The 21,677-nt window shown below is 39.6% G+C and overlaps 1 protein-coding gene across 1 annotated transcript in view; it reads right to left on the bottom strand.

The window, feature by feature from the left end:
* LRCH1 (leucine-rich repeats and calponin homology (CH) domain containing 1) overlaps positions 1 to 21,677 on the bottom strand; it is a 216,360-nt gene that overhangs the window by 52,073 nt on the left and 142,610 nt on the right. The window contains exons 6-11 of the mRNA XM_006884551.1: positions 21,461 to 21,588; positions 19,415 to 19,478; positions 11,885 to 11,987; positions 6,931 to 7,058; positions 2,757 to 2,824; positions 325 to 408 (exon numbers count right to left, since the gene is read on the bottom strand). Of these exons, the coding sequence (XP_006884613.1) occupies positions 325 to 408; positions 2,757 to 2,824; positions 6,931 to 7,058; positions 11,885 to 11,987; positions 19,415 to 19,478; positions 21,461 to 21,588 (575 nt within the window). The remainder of the gene's footprint in view (positions 1 to 324; positions 409 to 2,756; positions 2,825 to 6,930; positions 7,059 to 11,884; positions 11,988 to 19,414; positions 19,479 to 21,460; positions 21,589 to 21,677) is intronic.

Genomic DNA, 21,677 nt, shown 5'->3' with positions numbered 1-21,677 from the left:
GGGAAGACCCTCTATGAGGTGGACAGATTCAGTGACTGGGGTAATCGGGATGGGTGTGTCAGAGGCAATGAGATTGGCACAGGATAGAGCATGGTTTAGGGCTGTTGTACATAGGGTCGCTATGAGTCACAAACGACTCGACGGCACATAACCACCACAACAACAGATATTTGGTTCTTGGGACAAGAGGCAGTTAAAATGGTCATTGTTTTTAAGTTGTTTGAGCCCGCACTTTGTACATTACCACTTTAAGTAGAGAATGTGCTCCATGCATTAGTATACACCGTCTACACGTGAAACCTGCACCAGGAAAGACATGCCTACCTGCTGGGATCTTGCAGCAAGTCTACGGCTTCCCTCAGCTGCTCAATCATTGCTATATTCATGTCCTGGGTTTCAGACTGTACTCTACAATATGAAACAAAGTACACAAAACAATGAAAGGAGTAGTAAAACAAATATCATCGAAGACAAACTTACAAAACATGATTAAAAACGGGGGAAAAATCATTCAGGCAAAAGCAACATTTCAACCAAGATGAGCCAGTACCCTGCTGAATGTGTGGGGGAGAACTCCAGAAGTGGGGAAGAGGATAAAGGTGGTTGGTGGGATAGGGATCAGTGTCTGCCTTAAAGCAGCTCGTGCTAAGTTCCCATCTGTGGATCTCCATCCGCTCATCTATAAAATCAGGGCAACGGACTTGGTTACAGTTCTCACACTGGCCTTTCCTGAGCCCTTGGGGCTGCAAGGCACCACCTCCACTTCAGTCACTGTAGCCCAGCTGTATTACTTTCACATGGGGTATAGAGCTTCATCGTGAGGCAGTGGCTTGCAATCTGGGCTCTATACACAATGAAATAATCCAGAAGCTTAAGTCAATATACCTATAAACTACATACCTGTCTATCTATCTGTCCATCATCTATCAACAGCATGCACACGCGTGCGCACGCACACACACACATCCCCACGTTTGTCTGAACTGGGGCTTGAATATGTCTAAATTTTTACAAAGGTCTACAGATAAGACGTAGTCTCTAGTAAAGGGTATCATGTTTGGAAAGGTCCAGGATCAGAAGACCCTCAAGCAGATGGGCTGACACAATGACTGCAACAATGGGTTTGGGCTTGGCGGAGACTGGCAGATGGCACAGAACAGGGCAGGGTTTTGTGCATAAGCTCGCTTTTGAGTCCGAGCCAATCTGATGGCACCTCACAACAACAGCAGTATAGGTGACACTGGTCTAGGACTGAGAAGAATATAAGATTGAGAAGAGATGGCTAATGCTGTACACAGTTCAAAAACATCCTTATTCTACACACTTCTACGGTTTTACAACCAAACAAGGTATCTTTAGCCTCATAAAAATATATCCAAAGAAGCACTACTAATATGAAAGCAGCTCTGTAATGTATTTATTTAAAATTCTTTCAATTGAGGTGGTTTATTGGTAGAACTCATGTCTCCCATATCAGAGATCTAGTTCAGATTCACTGTCAGTGCACCTCAAGAGAAGCCACCGGCTGTCAGTATAGACTTGTGTATTGCCATGATGTTGAAGAGACTCTAGTGGCTCTTTCAGACTAAGAGCAGGCTAGAAGAGAATGGCTAGACGAGAACGGCTAGGAGAGAATGGCTAGCAGAGAACGGCTAGGAGAGAACGGTTAGGAAGAAAACGGCTAGGAGAGAATGGCTAGGAGAGAATGGTTAGGAGAGAATGCCTAGGAAGAGAATGGCTAGGAGAGAATGGCTCGAAGAGAATGGCTAGGAGAGAATGGTTAGGAGAAAATGGATAGGAGAGGATGGCTAGAAGAGAATGGGATAGCTATATACATTGAAAGATCAGCCAATTAAAACCTCATGGACCACAATGGCCAGATCCACAATGATCAAGGGATGGTACTGGATTGGGTAATAATCACTTCACTGTACATGTGGCTACAATAATAGCCAATAACAACTACCACCACAACCCTTTTCCACTGTAAAAAATAAAAGAATTATCTTTAAGGGTTTTTTTTTAAAGTTTTTAACAACTCTGAAATATCTTTACTCGAAGAAACTCTGTAAAGCCTAATAGAGGCTCTTGCACACTCTTCCCCTGTAAGTCTTGCCTTGCAAGACTTTATTTTATGGGCAATACAGGGGAAAGGACATCAGTTTGGCATGAGAGTTCTTGCCACTTTAATTAAGACCTTGGGCAAGAGAATCAATCTCTCTGTGTCTCATTTGCCTTTCGTGAAGTGGGAGATAATAAGAGAACCTCACAGGGTTATTGCGAAAATGAAAATGAGTCATTACTTGTGAAGTCTTTATGACAGGACCTAGAATGTGGTATACAATAAATGTGGCTGCTACAATCATCAGACTTGAGCTCAGGTAATTAAAGGTATATGGATTTCTAGGATCTTGACCCAGAAGATAAGTAAAGGATGAGAAGCCAACCTACAGATAATCTGAGGTCCAATTCTGGGAAGGAATCTAAACTCTTCAGGCTAGAAATTCTTATTTAATTCTTTGGATCACATTTCTGTCCTCAACCTCAAGTCAGCTAATACTGAAGGTCAAGGAAGAGGTTGAGACTTTGTACCACATTCCAAACATTGTGAGAATAAGCATCAGAGGCCCAAAAGCTTGCAACTTTTACTAGCATTGCTGATAAGAGTAGTAGGCTGTCAAAATATAAGCAGATCAAGCTTCCACCACATCGGTGAACTTGACAGGGATGGTGGTGTAGGTAAGCCTGGTACTCACAGTGCCTCTGTGGGCCAATGCACATCCTCTTCTATCCGCAGCAGTTCCTCACAGTCTTCTGCCCTGCCCTGTGGGGACAAACACTCTGCTGAGAGCCACAGCCTACAACAGTTGGTCCATGGGCATGCTAGACACTTAAGGATTAACTGCTTTTTTCTTGTCGTCTTCCCTCATCCTGGTGTTGACAGATGCTCCCAAGGGCATGTCAGTCCCTCAAGAATATCACCCAGCTTGCTGACTGGAAGGCTATGTGCATGTGTCTGTGTTGAAGAGAAGTCTGAAGGGACTGAGAAGGTGTGTGTAGGAGGGTGCTTACTGAAGAGGGGGATGTGTTTCTGTGAGTGTATTGAAGAGGTAAAGATGATAAAGCTTAGTTTCACACACTTTGGGCATGTTGCTAGGAAAGGCTATTCCTTGGAGAGAGACATCATGCTTGGGAAGGCAGAGGGACAGTGAAAAAGCAGAAAACTCAACCAGGTGGATTGACACAGTGACTACAGCAATGGGTTTGAGCACGTTAGAGATTGTAAGGCTAGCACAGGATAGGACAGGGTTCAGAACTGTTGTTCATATGGTCACTCTGAGTCATACTGGATTCAATGAGACATGACAACAACAGACTGAAAAGGGGTGTGCTTAAGTGTGTTGGGGAGGGGGGAAAATCCCTATTAAATTACAACATAGATGTCAAATTGTATCTAAATTACAACATAGATGTCAAATTGTATCTAATAGTTCTCATGTGCTCAACATGAAGAATTTACTAGTATATTCTCCTTTCTCTACCTTCCCCATTGTTATGATAATGGTTACCCATGGGGGACAGTGTTTGGTGGAGCTCTCCAATTAAAACAAGCTTGGAAGCAGGAGTGGCATCCACTTTCGAAATAGCTTGCCTCCAGAAACTCTATGAACTTAGAGAAACAATCAAAGTTATACAAGCGTTCAGGTCTTTCATTCATAGAGTTACTATGAGTGGTCTATGACTTGATAGCTCTTAACAACAACTACAACCTCCCCCAAAGAGACAATGCAATGTGGGGAGGAGGGTAAATTTAAAAAGGCTTGTGTTATAGTTGGCTTTGCATACACGTCTGTCTACTGTCATCTCACCTTGAGAAATGCTGTTTTAACAAAACTGACAGGACATTTTTTGTTACCCCTCAAACATTCACCAAGGTGACTCCTACCCTATTTTCTCCTCTAGCCTCGGCCCACAGATCCACTCTGCTGAGAAAAATCTAGGGAAATTTGCTATCCTGAAATATTGTTTCTTTCTCTTTTTTTTTTAAAACTAATTGGTTTGATGTTTTCTTTTATAATTTGAATTTAGGAATTTTTTAAATGAACACATTTTCAGGGCTTCCATCTTAACTTTGCTTCTCAATTTGAACTCTTCGTTAATAGAGAACCCCTATTTCTCCTGTTTTCATGAGAAAACAGGAACTGCTAGACAAGCGTGGAATCTGGGAAAGCCTTGTGGGAACCACAACCTGAGAGCAATGTGATTAGTACTGAACTTTGGGAAAACATCTGGTGGCAGAACATAGAGTGTGTGGGTGTGTGCACACGTGTGTGCATGTGCATGTGCATGTGTGGGGTCTGGATAGGGGGGAATGAGCAGGCTCCCATTCTCACAGAAAGGATGAGGCTCCAGTGAGGCAATGGCAGTAGAGGTAAAATGCAGAAAGGAGGCAACGGGTGTGAGGCCCTGTGAAACTAGCACTGCTACATTAATGGCAGATTAGATATACAGACTCTAGATTTAAGGCTTTCTTTGCTTTATCCTTCTTTTTGAGTGTTTGCGTTATCTACTGAATTGCATTCTTCATAATATGTGCTGAAATTCTCACTCTTCTACATGGGGATGTAATCCAACATAACAAAATGTACTCTTCTTCCATAATGCAATCCAATGTTACGTATTTGAGTTCACGGCAATGTGTGTGTATCCTAAAAACAAATCAGTTCTGAGTTGTCACAAGAACAACATAGATTAAAGGATTAGTCACACAGGCATGCACATACAGGGAAGAACGACACCATGCAAATACTGCCAGGGGCCCGGGAGCACCCACAGGAAGGAGCCAAATAGCTGAGATTCTGGTTTGAATTTTCAGAATGGCAAGAAAATACATTTTTGTTCTTTACAGTCACACACTTGTGGTATGTGTGTTATTACAACACCACTAGGAAGCTAAGTGCTTTGAAAGTGATTTAGTTTGGTTTTCTACAAATTTATAATAGGTTCGTTTCCTGCATCTTGAGGTGGTCATGATCTGAGAACAGGTCCAGTTACCTGCTCTCGTGCAGGGCAAATCCAGCTGCTTTCTTCCAAAGTGACAGGATGATGCCTAGACATTTAGGTGAAAACTGAGTTCAGCCATCATGACACAGAGCACTTCAGCAATCTCTTTCCTAGCTTTCTGGATTTTTTTTTGAGATCTCCAGACCTTTCTTTCTAGTCCATTTTAGTCTGGAAGCTGTGCCTCCGTGGACAGGTGGGTGGTGATGGTTGTGCTTGCACAGCACTGGCCAGGAATCAAACCCCACAGTGCTCAGACCATCTTTCACAAGCCAGGGCAAATCTGCATTTTACGAATACAATTATCTTTGAGATGACTAGATGAAACAGCAGAAATATTCCAAGTAGAACCGTATCAAGGCAATTAAGCATGTTCCAAAGCAGAACTGAACTACTTACTCTGATCAATACTAGTTTTTCTCCTGTCCCTTTGCTGCTATCAAGAGAAAATCTCCTGAGAGCTGACTGACTCCCCATTAAGTCTTCCAACACCCCACTGAAACTACAAGCTCAGAAATAAGCCCCCTCAGAGTGACCTTTTAAAAGAGGGTAAGGGGGTGTGTTCAATTCCTAATTCTGCAATTTTCCATTTTTCTCTTACATTGTGGGCATATGAGGCAATTTCAGTATGAGGCAGAATTCCCTTTTTCCATGGGGGAGATCTGAGAACCTCACACACAGCTACCACTATCACCGGTTAGTAAAGGCATGTGGGTTGCTGTATTTCAGTGGAACTTTTAAGCTAAGATAAATGAAGAATGGCTAGGATCTAATTCGAAAAGTCAGTCAAAGAAAAAATGGTCTGATTCTATTATGCATGTGGTCACCATTCCGTTATCCAATTTGATAGCATCCCAAAACAAACACAAATAACTATGGGCACACTTCCAAGAATATTCACCATGAATATACTGCAAAGTATGTATAACTGTCTACTGTAGCTTTTTTAAGTAGTAATTTTCTCATTTATGTGATATTCTGAAAAGCTGAAAGCTAAATAATTTCAGAAGGTAAGTACACATAAATGCAAACAAACAGAAGGACATGTTTGGTAAAGACCAACAAACTAAAGCTAGAAAACACACAAAGCAACATTCAAGAAGATATAATAAAGTCCTGAGTAAAATTATGGTAAACTGAGTATTTAAGGTGAAAGATTAGCAACTTTCAATTTAAATTTTAATGCATGAATCAGAAGAGCATTAGGAGACTAGAACGAGGGCTGCATGGTGGAGGGGACCTGGGGGAGGGTTTGTAAAACAATGAAAGAATCTTTTCTTTTACTTTTCCATAATTTTTGGACTCATGTACTTATAACTTGTTAGTCAAATTTGTGTCTTCTAGGTTGCAACACCCCCATGATACATCTTGAAGGATATGTACATGTACAGCCAAGCACAATCAATAAGAGTGCATCTGAATTCCAAAATCAATCTCCATAATAGTCTATGTGTTTCCTACTGCCAAAGGGGCCCTTTAGAGTAGTGAGAGAAGATCTTCACCCTGAAACCCACAGCGTCCCTTTTCAGCAGGAAGTAGCTAAGAGAATACGCCGTCCCCTTTTCCTTATGACTCAGGGTGAAGTCTCTCTCAGGGAGGAGTGATAGGGAATGGCAAAGGATACACTGACAAAGAAGATTAATCAGAACTGGCTTTGACAAGCACTGTGGCATTTGGACAAGAACAAACTGGGAGGAGGGTAGAGAGAATAGTGCAACAATGAATGAGTGGAAGCCCAAAATCTCTGTAAATGTTTATGAAAATTAATAAAATATAATTATAGGAAATGTAAAAAAAAAAAAAAATAAAATAAAATAAAAAAAAAAAAAAAAGAAGAGCATTAGTAAAGACAGCTGATGCTCAACTTGCCTTAAGATAGTCCATAAATTCAGAACTGAGAACACCTTGTCCTTCAGTAAACTGGTCTCTTTCTTCTCCTGAGTTATTATTGTCATTCAAAAGGGAAGGCTCTGGCTGAAATTCCTGATGAAATGCACCTATACAAAGAAAATACATCATTACTTTATAGCTGAAGAAAGCAGGAAGCCCTCAAATATCCTGATTATTTCAATCTTCTTTCTAAATTTTTAAAACTCAAACTCATGACCTTTTAAGGAGGTATATAAGTGATCCTAGTTTTCTCTTCTCTGAAGGGTGTAAAGAAGAAATAGTAAAAAGGAGGAAGAAGAGGGAGAAACACAAAATTTCAATGTAAACATCTGACTCATGAGTCTTTAAAGCTTGATTCCTTTCAAAAGAAATAAAATGCCTTCGATTTTTTTTAAAGAATGGAGGGGAAATAAATCTAAAAGAAAGCTTTTGCAGTTAATAATTTGTGACAAGTATTTCAAATTCAAAAACCAACAAACGACAAATGTGTGGGCTCGTCCGTCAGGAGCCCTGCTGCTAACTCAAGGGAAGGCTCTTCCTGGGGGAGAAAAATGGACAAATTCTTCCAGTGCAGCTGGCAGCTTCCTGAGAACCTGCTGGAAGGGCAGGTATGATTTGGTTCTGACTTGAAGGCAATGAATTTGAGTTTTTTAAGGATTTCAAATTCAATCTCGAACAAACATATACTGAGCTACTACTACTACTAAATAACAAACAACATTTTTACTAAGTATTTTAGGGACTAAAAATTTCAGTCTCTATGATTCTTGTTCTTTGGGAGCAAATACTCTCAGAATAGACTGTGAGAAGGGCCTAAACAGCATCCAAAAATATGTCATCAGTAAAGCCATGACGATGAGGGCCCCACACAAGCCCAAGCTCTCTCAGGAAGAGTATGGCCAACCAGGCTGTGTTCAAGAGCGTAAAACAGAGCAAAAGAAAAACCAGGAGAGATGTGTTTATCTGAAGAAGGAAAAAGAGAAAATAAATAGTGGCAAAATAGCAAACGGTTACAGGGGGCAGTGGGGGGTGGGTTGGGGGTGGGATAGATCACTCTGGTGACACAATTAGAAAGGGTAACACCAACATGAATGTCTATCAAATTTTTGTGCAATATTTCAGCAAAAATCTTACTATTTTAAGTTAACGTATCCCTGAAGTTAGTTATAACAACAACAACAACAAAAAAGTTGATTCTGCTGTTTTTTTTTTCTAAGCCCAGTTTACATGTATTTGTGTTCTGTTAGTGGGTGAAAAGTAGTGCTATTAATCTAAAAGGAAGTGGTTTGAATCCACCAGCTGCTCTATGGGAGAAAGATAAGCAATCTCTTCCCACGTGATTTACAACCTCTGAAAACTTGCTGGAGGGTCAGTTATGAGCCTATTTGAACTTTACACCACATAACAAGAAGAAAGCTGGAACTCTACATGAATTCACTTTCTGACCTTCCAATGATGTTTTAAATCACACAGTTTCAATTACACATACTGACAGTGTTTATATACTTTCTGAGTAAGGCAAGTACTATGGTATTTTAGCTACAATATTGTGTTAGATCTTTTGTTTGTTTTTGGTGAGTGAATTTGTACCAATAATGTCTTCGAGTATAAAACCATACTTAAAGGAAAAGACAAGGGGTAGGGGAAGGCCTCCACTCAGCTACTAACAACATAATTTAGTGTAAAAATATTTTACAAAACCATTTTGTTGGTATTTCTATAATCTAAGAAATATTTGTTGTTGTTGTTGTTATGTGCTGTCGAGTCTCCTGCGACTCATAGCGACCCTCTGTACAACAGCCCTAAACCCTGCTTTAGCCTATGCCAGCCTCACTGTCTCTGATACACCCATCCCCATTACCCCAGTGACCGAATCAAACCATCTCACCAAGGGTCATCCTCTCCTGCGCTGTCTCTCCACCCTCTCAAGCATGATGTCCATGTCCCTCTCCAAGGACAGATCCCACCTTGCAACATGTCCAAAGTATGTCAGATGGAGCTTCAGAATCCTTGCCTCCAAGGAGCAGCCTGGCTTCACCCTCTCCAGGATGAACTTGTTTTTTCTCCTAGCAGTCCATGGTATAGTCAGTATTTTTCTCCATCACCAGAGTTGAAAGGCATCAACTCTCCTCTGTCATCCCTAGTTCCTGTCCAGCTCTCTGATACATAGCAAGTAGCTGTAAAGACCATGGACTGCTAGGTCCATGAACCTTAGTCTTCAGACTGACATAACTGCTCTTTAGTACTTTGGAGAGGTTTCTGACAGCAGACTTTCTCAATGCCATTTGTCTTTTAGTTTCCTGGCTGCTGTTACTAAGAATGTTGATTGTAGAGCCAAGCAAATTGAAGCTGTCAACAACCTCAATCTCTTCGCCATCTATCATGATGCTGCCAATGGGCCCCACGGTGAGAATCTTTGTTTTCTTGATGTTGGGCTTCAATCATATTGAAGGCTACAGTCCTTGACCTTCTGCAGCAAGCGCTTCATTCAGGTCCTCCTCAGTTTCAGCAAGCAGGGTTGTATCATCTGCATAATGCAGACTGTTGATGGTCTACTTCCAATCTTGATGCCACACTTCTCCTCATAGAGCCCAGCCACCCAGATAATCTGTTTCGCATATAGACTGAAAAGATATGGAGATCGGATACATTCTTGACACACACCCTTCCCAATTTTGAACAATGCAGTGTTTCCTTGCTCTGTTTTGACGATTGCCTCCTGGTCCAAGTACATAAGTCCAATCAAGTGTTCTGGGATCCCCATTCTTCTCAGAGTCAGTCACAGTTTGTTGTAATCCACACAGTCAAACGCCTTTGCATAGTCAATGCAACACAGATTACACTCCTCTGTTACTCTCCGCTTTTAGCCAAGATCCATCTGACATTAGCTATATCCCTAGTGCCATGGCCTCTTCTAAATACAGCCTGCACTTCAGGCAGTTTTCTGTTGATGTGTTGTTCTGGTTATTTTTGGATAATCTTCAGCAGAATCTTACTTGTAACAATGTAGAACTATATTTTCTTTATCATATTTTATGTTTAAAATTAGTATACATTATCAAAATTTTTCCATGGTCTTGTATGTGGGAGGAAGGCCATGGAGGTGGAAGGTTCATATCAATTCTTACCACACTGGGTGACTCAAGCCCTAATGGCACCTTTGCAAATAAGACTGCTCTTAAAGGACTCCGAGCAAGACAACTACTCATACTCAGAATAAAGACGACAAAATTTTCTGGATACCAAATCATGTAATTTGAGAGATTTATTTGAACTCTACTTATTCTGCATAATGGCATTTAATTTTTTTTTTTCATTTTAGTGAAAATTTACAGAAAGGTTGGGCTTTCGTTCATTCACTGATACACATTTTCCTCCCTCTCCCTCCCCCAATTCATTTTGTAATGCACGTCTTGTTCCAGATGGATCACTGCCTTTCACATAATGTCGAATCATCCATTCCTTTTCAGATAGTCTTTCTCTTATTCTCTATGTTATAATGTTTGGTGAAAGATTAATAAAGTGGCATTCATATTTTTATATAAACTCACTGTAATTCTGACTCATAGAGTGCTTTCAGGAAGAGTAAAACTGTCCTACTAGGATTCCAAGACATAATATAATGTTGACATGAGCCAACTGCGATGCCTTTCTCTCAGGGAGCAGTTATTCAGTGGGTTCAAACTGCCTACTTTTTCGTGAGAGAAGCTGTGCTATCAAGGCTCCTGTATAAAATACTGAGTCGTATATTTTGCCTGAAGATGGATAGTGTAAGGTACCAAGCAGCATCTCAGGTGAGTGAAACTACAAAACTTACAATGTTAAACTTAAAAATCCCAAACATAAGATGTGAACAAACCCTAAATACTGGCTTCATGCATTGAGCTGACTCACATGGTTCTCTCACCCTTTCTCAATAAGGGTATCTTCAGGACTATTAAGGAGATCATTTCCATACTAACTCAATTTTCCAAAAGCACCAGGAAGATCATTTCTAAATTTCAGTTTACATTACTTACATATAATGAAGAATTCCTTGCAATAAATTCTAAAACTTAGCATTTTTCTAAAAATTCACTGAGTACACAGCAGCAATGAAAATATTGTCAAAATACAATTAATTTAATGAAGGCTTTCTCTGCAAGATATGATGTGTATCAGTAGGATCCTGAAGATACATGAGATATGCAGTGTTCAGTGGACACTGTGATGACTACTTCATCACAAACATTCAGGTTGTCAAAGGATCTCAGCAGTCATCTGATCTAACTGCTCACTGTACAGGCGAGGGAGTCCATGTCAACTCATCCCAAATCAAGCAGATTCCTGGCAATTAGAATTCCCATGCCCACTTGCAGTTGGTGCAGTTACTTGAAAAGGTATTTCCCTCTAGTTCAGCCCATAAAACCTCCCATGAGCAAACATTCATGCTCTTCCTATTAGGACAGAAGAGAACAGAAGTCATAGAAGAACTATGTTGAAAATGGTAGTCACAAGATGGAAGAAGCTGGAGCCCTTGTATCACTTGGAGGAGAGTTGCCTGCCAATCACTAATTCCTATTTAGACATAATTTATCTGGTGTTAAGCTATTAGGGATGGAAAATTCTGGTTAAAGTCATCTTAACTAATAAATCTACTATATGGTTTGAGCCCCCCACTCCCCCAGTGAGTGGATTTAAAGACTCTGGTGTAAGCCTCCAGAATGAAAAGGTTTACTTCTTCCTAGTCACGTGGTCACTAGAAAGTTACTTAAATTCTGAGCCTCACCTTCCTTGGAGATGGTGTCTACCTGGGCATTCAGATCTTTAAATGAGACTCCTCTCACAACTGTGCACAGCAAGTCCATCTTTGTGCATATTTAAAACATAACAGTTGAAATTTAACAACACGGACTATCACCTATCACCTATCACCTACCTTTGACACCCAGACCTGGAACTGGACTGCGGTGATGGCACACATCCTCCTTGATCTGTTCTTCTTCCATGATGTTTGACATTGGCACATTAAGGCTGATAGTGTCTTCATCGGATGGCTAAAACATAAGAGCACAGTGTTTTATTCAAGGGAGAAATGCTATCAGGGTAGATAAAAAGAATTAAATGTTAGAAAACCTTTTGTGATTCTCCCAAATAGAATCCTGAGTAAAAGAAGCCAGACCCCAATGCAGGGAAGTGCACTTCTAAAAGTATCTCAAATACAGGCAAAGCCAAGCCACAGTGACTGAAGCCAGGACAGTTATTACCCTTCGGGTGGAGGTGAGGGGCACAGAGAGGACTTTCTGGTAAAGTTCTGTTTATTAAACCTGGATCTGGCTACATGAGTGTGTTCGCTTTGTGAAAATTCATCCAGCTAACATTCATGATTTATATACTTTTCTAGTTTATCTCATATACGTTGGGCATTTTGTTAGGAGAGGTCAATCTTTGCAGAGAAACACCACACCTGGAAAGATGGAGCATCAGCAAAGACGAAAAAGGTCCTCAACAAGATGAAATGACACAGGGATTCTATCAATGGACTCAAGTATATCAGAAACTGTGAGGCTGGCACATGACAGGACAAGCTTCAGATCAGTTATTTATAGAGTTGCTTGGAGTTGTGGTCGACTCTATGGCACCTAACAACAACAACAACAACACTTTATATATATATTTTTAACTGAAACCTAATCCTTTCCAAACAGAAGAGCTTAGGCAGAGTGTCCAGCTATCACTATGTAATACTTGACTAAAACAAAGAAATAATTTCAAGTAGACTATTTTATTACCCCTAAATCTCATCAATTTTATCAGATCTGATGACAAAGTCAATTTACCAAAACTACACCAAGGTTTCTTGTTATGCATCAGAGAGTTGGACAATGACCAAGGAGGATAGAAGGAGAACTGATGCCTTTGAGCTGTGGTGCTGGAGAAGAGTACTGAGAATACCATGGACTGCTAAGAAAACAAATAGATTTGTCCTGGAGAGGGTTAAACCGGGTGGCTCCTTGGAGGCAAAGATTCTGAGGCTCCGTCTAACTTACTTCGGACATGTAGTGAGGAGAGACCGGTCCTTGGAGAGGGACATCATGCTTGGGAGGGTGGAGGGACGGCGCAGGAGAGGAAGGACCTCTATGAGGTGGATTGATTCAGTGACTGGGATAATTGGGATGGGAGTGTCAGAGACAGTGCGATTGGCACAGGACAGAGCGGAGTTTAGGGCTGTTGTACATAGGGTCGCTATGAGTCGCAGGTGACTCGACGGCACATAACAACAACAACAAACACCAAGGTTTCACTTGACTAGTCACAAATGCAAGAGAGTCCTGGTAGCCTTTTGCACTTTGAATCTACCAACTGTGCCAAGGGAGAATGACAGGCAATCTCCTCTCATGAAAATCACAGTCGTGGAAACCCAATGGAGGGTCAGCTATGAGTGTGTCCATATTCAAAGGCATTCAGAGACACAAACATATACTCACAGAATAGTAGTTAATCTCTGTGACGATGTCTCATTTATTTATAATTCACCTAATATACAACACTAAGATTGGCACAGTAATCAGATCGATTACATCTGTGAAAGGAATTGTTGGAGAAATTCAGTATCAGCAGCGAAAACTAGACCAGGTGCCGCCTGCAGAAAAGACCATTAACTACTCATCTGCAAGTTCAAATTAAAGCTAAAGAAGGTAAAATCAAATCTACAGGAATCAAAATTTGACCTTCAGTCTATCCAACCTGAATTTGAAAACTAACTCAGGAATAGGTTTGAGGCTTTGAACATTAAGAAACGAAGATCAAATGAGCTATGGGAGGGATATATCAAGAATATCATCCATGAAGAATGCAAAGGTCATTACAAAGAAAGAGGAAGAAAAAAAGACCAAAAGTGGTTATCAGAACAGACTGTGAATATTTCAGTAGGGCATTGAGAAGCCAAAGCAAAGGGGGAAAAAACCCAACACGTTAAAGAGTTGAATGGAAGATTTCAGAGAGCATCTTGGGAAGACAAAGCGAAGTATTACAATGAGATATGCAAGAAGCTGGAGTCGGAAAATCAAAAGGGCAAAACTCACTAGGCATTTCTTAAACTAAAGGAACTAAAGGCCAAATTAAAGCCATGAGTTGCAATATTTAAGGATGCTATGGGCAGAATACTGAATGATCTAGGAAGCATTAAAAGAAGATGGAAGGAGTATACAAATCATTATACCAAAAAGTTGATACAAAAGGTTGATACAGAAGAATTTCATGAAACAACATATGACCAAGAGGCAATGGTGATGAAGGAGGAAATGCAGGCAGCTCTCAAGGACTTGGCAAAGAATTAGGCCCCAGGAATTGATGGAATACCAACTGACATATTTCAACACACAGATTCTGCCCTGGACATGCTCACCAGATAGTGCCAAGAAATCTGGAGGACAGCTACCTAGCCAACTAACTGGAAGAGATCCATATTTTTCCCATTCCAAAAAAAGGTGACCCAACAGAGTGTGGAAATTATTGAATAATATCACTAATATCGCATGCAAGCAAAGTATATCAACAGACAACTGGCTGGGTTTAGAAGAGGTTGTGGTGCTAGAGGCATTATCACCAATGTCAGATGGATCTTGGCAGAAAGCAGAATGTATTTCATCGATTTTGCAAAGGCATTTGACTGTGTGGATCATAACAAATTGTGGCTGACCTTGAGGAGAATGGGAATCCCAGAACACTTGACTGTGCTCATACAAAACCTACCCTTGGACCAGGAAGCAATCCTTAGAATAGAGCAAGCAAACACTGCATGGTTCAAAATCAGGAAAGGAATGTGTCAGGGAATCATCCTGTCTCCATATATTTTCAATCTATATGCAAAACTGATCATTCAGGAAACAGGGCTTTATGAGGAGAAGGATGGCTTCAAGATTGGAGGAAGACTCATCAACAACCTATGTTATGCAAATGACACAACCTTGCTCACTGAAAATGAGGAGGACCTGAAGTGATTGCTGCAGAAGGGCAAGTACTGTAGTCTTCAATATGGATTGAAGCTCAACATCAAGAAGACAAAGATACTCACCACTGAGCCAACTGGAAGTACCAAAACAGATGGAGAAGAGATTGAGTTTGTTAATAATTACCGCTTGTTCAGCTCCACAATCAACACTCTTGGCATCAGTGGTCAAAGAAATCAAAAGATGTATTACACTGGGAAAATCTGCTGCCAGAGATTGCTCCAGAGTACTGAGAAGCAACAATGTCAGTCTGGAAACGAAGGTGTGCCTGATCCAGGATATGGTCTTTGCAATTACTTGCTATGGATCAAAAAAGCTGGACAATGACTAAGGATTACAGAAGAGTTGATGCCTATGGGTTGTGGTGCTGGAGAAGTGTTTTGAGTTTACCATGGACCACCAAGAAAACACAAAGGTTGGCTTGGAGGGGGTGAAACCGAGTTTCTCCTTGGAGGCTAGGATTTTGAAGTTCCGTCTAACATGCTTTGGGAACGTGGCCAGGAGGGACTAGTCCTTGGGGGAGGATATCATGCTTGAACGGGTGGAGGGACACAGCACAGGAGAAAAAGACCTGGATGAGATGGACTGATACAATAATTGGGGTACAGTAAGACTGGCTCAGAATAGGACAGGCTTCAGAGCTATTGTACACAGGGTCGCTATGAGTCGCAGGGAACTCGATGGGACACAACAACAACAACATAGGCTAGAGATATGCATTAAATATTTGAAAGTGCAGAAAACCTGTAGTGCTTTAAAAGCACATAAGACCTGTGCAGTTTTCAGATTAAGGCTTCCAGGTAGTGATCTGAGATCAGAATACGAAAATTCTCTCTGGGAATCTACTCTCATGAAGGAATTGTTGAGGCTTATTCCAAAAATGCATGATTCTGTCACAAATGAAATATGGAACCTCATTTATTTTCCTATGTCTCCAATTTAGTATAGCTATTTAGTGAAAAGCTTTCTAATCACAGGAACCAGAAACTTCCAGAGAAGACATTTCACGTGATTATGGCTAAATGCTCCTAAATTCTTGAGAACTAAAGTCTGAACGGAGAATATTCTCTTTTTTTTTTTCTCAGAATATTCTGAAATACTTTTTGACATACTTTCCAATTGTCTAGAAACTTAGAGCAAGCGTGCATTTCACTGGGCCATACCTCTTCCTGCTTGCTTATCCTAATACAATAAAGTTTTTATTTCTTCGTCACAAAGCTCAAACAGTTCTTCAAGGGCTGGCAGCTAAAAAGCAGAAACGCAGGCTGATCTTTGAGTCTCACAATGAGATATAAATGGGCGGCAAGACAATTGGTCAAGAGCAATCTATTTGTTTAAGAAGTTAAAAACCAAAAGCTATGTTGGGTAATGCCAAATCCGTACTAATTTAAAGACGGATTTCTTGTAAGTGGTGCTCAGGTATTAGGGCTATGGTCAGAAATAAGAGGAGGCCAGAGAGAGATGTGTGGATTTTATTTCATTGAATCTGACCCTTCTACCTCCCCTGCATCATAAAACCTTAGCAAAATTCCAAAGTTACGCAGTTAATTAAAAGGGAGATAATAAATGCTTGACCTCCTTTTGAATCGTATTAGCATTCTACATATTCCATGTGAGGATAAAGTGGAAATGGAGTCCTTTGTGTAATGTTTTATTAACCAACTAATCATTCTTAGATATAAAGGAAAGTCTGTTTCAAGTTCATAGAAAATAAGCTTAGGGTGAGTAGTTCTGAAACACTGGTTACATTTGCAGGGACTTAGGAGTTTTAATAAAGCTGAAAGGGATGAAGTAAAAAAAAAACAAACAAAAACTTGCAAAGCACTGTGTGTGGGTTTTATCCCCCCATGAGCTCTGGAAAACCATCAAGGTGGTTTTATGAGAGTCATTTTTATTTTTTTTTTTACCAACAATGACCTCTTTGTGGCTGCTAAACTGCTTTCTGTTAAAAATTATTTTCTCTATTTGAAATATTTTAATATATCTTCATTACTTAAGGCACTTTTTGTAAAGCTCTTTTTTAAAAAAAAATTTAAAAAAATTCGTTTAAGTGGCTGTAGAGAGTTGAAAGGCCAATACAAGGGTTGCACATTTCCGGAGATTTGAATCCACCAAAGAATTCATGGGAAAAGATGTGCAGTCTCCTTCCCTTGAGATTTACAGCCTTCGAAACCCAATGGAGGGTTTGTTATTAGTTCCAGCTCAGTAAAAGTAAGAAAAGAAATGAAAAGCCTTTAAAATCCAAGAAGTCTGAGAACCACCCCTCTCCTAGGGAACCCTGGTCACAGGGTGGTAAGGAGCTGTGCTGTCTACCCAAGGAGAGCCATTCAAACCTACCAGCAGCTCTGAGGGGAGAAATGGACAATCAGCCTGTGCAAACCTCTGAAAACAACAACCTGGAACCATACATTATAAAACATAAAACTTGTGGAGTGGAGTAGGTGGCCCATAAATTACCCTATAAAGGACACTACAGGCTTCAAAAGTCCTCATTATGAAAATTTATTAACTTCCCTCAAAAAAGGAGGCTTACTGTATGATATATTCATTCCCAGTTATAATCATGGTTTTGCCTTCCAACAACCTGGATCAAGAAGTCCCATTTACCTAGAACAGGACATGGATAACTGCTCAAATGGGCACAGGGAAGGAGAGAAGGAGAGAGGGGAGCAGAGGCAGAGAAGACAGGGAAGAAAATAAATACCACAGCAGCAGAGATTAATAGGTAGATGGGTGAGGTGATGGGTTAGGCAAGGTACAATGAGGATTTGATGAGACATTGTGATAAAAGGCATCCATTAGTTTTAATAAATACTATAAATTATAATCAATATTAAAACCCAAAATTTATATGAATTATTAAGTCAAAACCAATTAGAAAGCCCAAATAAATAATGAATTAATAATAGACTTTTGTATTTCAATAGGTTATAAGTGAGACAATAATACATTAATAGAGTTATTGATTTATAACCATTAAAAGGAGGAATCCTGGCATTATAGTGTTAGGCTGTTAACCGAAAGGTCAGACGCTGGAATTCACCAGGAGAAATATGGACAGTCTCCTACCATAGCAATATACAGCCTCACAAATGATGCCATGGTGATGGGCCTGGCTTCTGTTTGATACAGAAAGGTCTACTATATGAGATCTCTTAGCTTAAAAATAATCACAACCAATTATGAGACTAAAATACACTCTATGTTTTGGGGAGGAAGCTACTATTATTTTAAAAAATTATTTCTACTCATAAATGAATGTGCTGTGGGTAAACTACAAAAATACAGTGTCCAGGTAATAACACCTGATTATTAACATCCAGGAAACAGAACTTGTTTATTCAACATACAGGTAACATCACTAATGATTGACTTCCAGAGAATAAGACCAGTTACAGACATTCATCCAACCACACCTGGTTATTAGCATCCAGGCAACAACATTCAGCTATTTAATATCCACACAGTGACACTTGGTTACTGACATTCAGGTACCAACACATGGTTCTTTGATAACCATGTAACAACACCCACTTATTTGCATGTAGGCAATAGCACAGGAGTATTTTCAATCCAAGCAACAATACCCAGATATCTAAAATCCTGCCAAACACCATCTGGTTATGAACATCCAGGCAATATTTCCAGTTATTTACTTTCAGATAATAACAGCAGTTTGAATGCTGACCCAACAATACCTGGTACCAGTATCCAGACAACAATATCCAGTTATTTAACACCCAAGAAACAACATTCATTTATTTACACCCAGACAACAACACCTAGTGTTCAGCATCCACAGAGCAACACCTGGATAATTAGCATGCAGGTAACAATACCTGATCAATTAACAACCAGGGAGCAACACCTGGTTATTTAATACCCATGTGGCGACAGTGCCTTCACTATTGAAAAGGCATAAAGTGCAGCTGAAATACGTGAAGTAAAAAAGCCAACTATGGGAAAAAATTTTGAGCATTCCAGATCTAATAAATAACCAATTCTTATCATGTAAACATTAAACCCCAAACAGCACTAACACATAATGCTGACAGACATCACTCAGCCCTGGGGCCTCATGTGTCTGCTGGCAAGGGGCAGACTCCCTTCTCGCTACCACTCAGGATGTTCACTGTCACTTGACCACTAACTCCTCGCAAAATTAACTCAGAATAATGGTTTCAATTTCCTATTTTTTTCCTCCCTTGAAAGCCAAAATTCTCTTTAGATTTTTTTTTGGTAGTAGAAAATTGAATATATATTAATACAGGTATTTTAAAAAAAGCAAATTTGCATTAAAAAACTCTGGTTAAAGTGGTGTTAATACTCCCATCTTTATGTAACACTTGGGAGGATTTAAAATTGCTTTCATACATATAATCAAGCGAAGTTCCAGAAAGGAGTCTGACCAAGGCAGATGGAAATATCTAGAAACACAAGTAGAAAAAAGAAATTTGACTTGATAACTTTACCTCTGTGGCAGATAATCGTTTGTCTCCATTATCGCTCCCAACTCCTGAGTCTGAATCCTTCTTGCTGGGGTGGATGTCAGCAATATTGAGTTCATTTAGGGGAAAAGAAAAAAAACAAAACCAAACACACCACATACTCAACTACAAAGTTCATACTAAAATATACTGATGTACATTCTAATAATTATTTTGCTACAATTTTTTTACCATTTGTTATAAGGCAATAGAAAGCCCCAGTCCAGTTCAAAAGAACATTAAGATACAAGCCTAATAAAAACCATACACTCACACCCTCCAAGGACATAAACCAGATGATGTGTCAGACTCTCGGTGACCATGTGCCAGAGCACAACTAGGCTAACTTTTCAGGAGGATATTGCCAAACCTTCCTCCAGAGATAATGCAAAAATGAAATTGTGTCTTCAGGGTTTTGTGGCCACGGGCTTTAGCCAAGAGATCTACACACTAAGAAGGCAAATTATTTATTTGAAACATTTATAAACTTCATTTTAATGCTTAGAGTGGGAGAAAGACATCATGCTTGAAGAGGTGGAGGGTTGGGAGAGGAAAGGAAGACCCTCAACCAGATGGATCACGGTGACTGTAGCAATGGGTTTGAGTGTGTTGGAGATTGTGAAGATGTCACAGGGCAGAACACGGTTCACATCTATTGTTCACCGGGTTGCTACGAGTCAACCCTCGACTTGATGGCAACCACCACCATGTGAAATGGAAACTCTAGTGGCTTAATAGTAAAGAACTGCACCGCCAATGCAAAGATACCAAGTTCAAATCGGCTGCTCTGCAGAAGAAAGATGAGCAGTCTCTCTTTGTGAGATTTACTGCCTCTGAAAACCCCAAAGAGGGTCAGTTATGGATCAGTTCTGATTCAATGGTACACAACAACTACTACCATCATATAAAAAAGGGAGCTCTGTTGGCTCAGTGATGAGGAATTGTGTTGCCAACCCAAAGACAGAGAGTTCAAAGCCACAGGCTGTTTTTCGAGACAAAGATGGGCAATCTACTCCTGGGTGATTTACAGCCTTTAAAAATCCACTGGAGAGCCAGCTTTGAATTAGTTCTGACTCAACGGTGCAGAACAATACACAAGCACCATATTTAAAAAAAGGAATAAACGTCATAAATGCTTTTACTTCTTAAAATTAGGTTATTTTCAAGAACTTCATAAATCTTTATTCAATGATAAAATCATACTACAGTTATATTTTTCAAAGGTATCTTAAGTATTAAATACTAATACTTAAGAAAACAGAAATTTAAGCCACCTTGTTTAGTAAATAGTTAAGATTTTTTTGTTTTTATAAAATTTTTTATTTTATATTGGTTTGCACACAAAGTTTGAATACATTGTTTCACACTATCCTTCATTCACACTGTGTTTCAAATAGTCATTCTCATTTATTAGGTTTTATAGTTAAGACTTATAACAAAGAGTTAAGATTTCTTTAAGGGTGTTTGGTGAGAATTTTGTCCTCTGAAAACTTCTGGCCCAATTTATGCAAAAAAAAAAAACACCCCCAGCACATGTGAAAAGATTCCAACACTTCCACCCAAAACAGGAAATGGTAGAAACTATGCACAATGCATTTTAAAAACACAATGGAAAAAAATAAAGCCTACAGGTTTCTCAGCAGTGTCCTGGAGACAAATTAAAAATACTAATTCCAAAAGGGCATACATAAATTTAAAACGATATTTTAATTGAGAAGCAAAGAATATTTATATTCTAGATCATATTTATATGTATGATATACATATACATATTCATACACATGTGTGCAGACATATAAATAAATATATGTGTATGTAAAAGAAAGTACTTGAGAAGGAGAGAGGAGGAAATGAAAACTGGCAAAAGCCAAAATGCTTTCAATAATAATTTTCTTTCTGCAATAGTTTCTGCAAACCTGAGTTATACACTTAAATTGGTTAAGTAATACAAAAGGATATTTTAGTTACTTAGAAGGTGTTAGTCAAAGAAAATTCTAAACAGTGGCTTCAAGGGACAGTAGCTGGACTCACCTGTCATCCACGTGCTGGCGTAAATGTGGCTTCTCCATTGAGTGGAGGTACAGGGAGTCAGCTGTCTTAATCTGGCATGCCTGTATGCTCAGATACTTGAATATATGCACTTTACCCTTTGTACAAATCTATGGAGAAGTTAAAAACACATTTATCTGTGATGAAAAAATAAAATCAAAACACCAGATGATTTGCTCTGTATATCTTGGTTTTAAAA

Source organism: Elephantulus edwardii, unplaced genomic scaffold, assembly GCF_000299155.1.
Source record: "Elephantulus edwardii isolate Elephantulus edwardi_28Jun2011 unplaced genomic scaffold, EleEdw1.0 scaffold00036, whole genome shotgun sequence".
Classification (NCBI taxonomy): Eukaryota; Metazoa; Chordata; class Mammalia; order Macroscelidea; family Macroscelididae; genus Elephantulus; species Elephantulus edwardii.
This window is presented reverse-complemented; position numbering and strand designations above follow the sequence as displayed.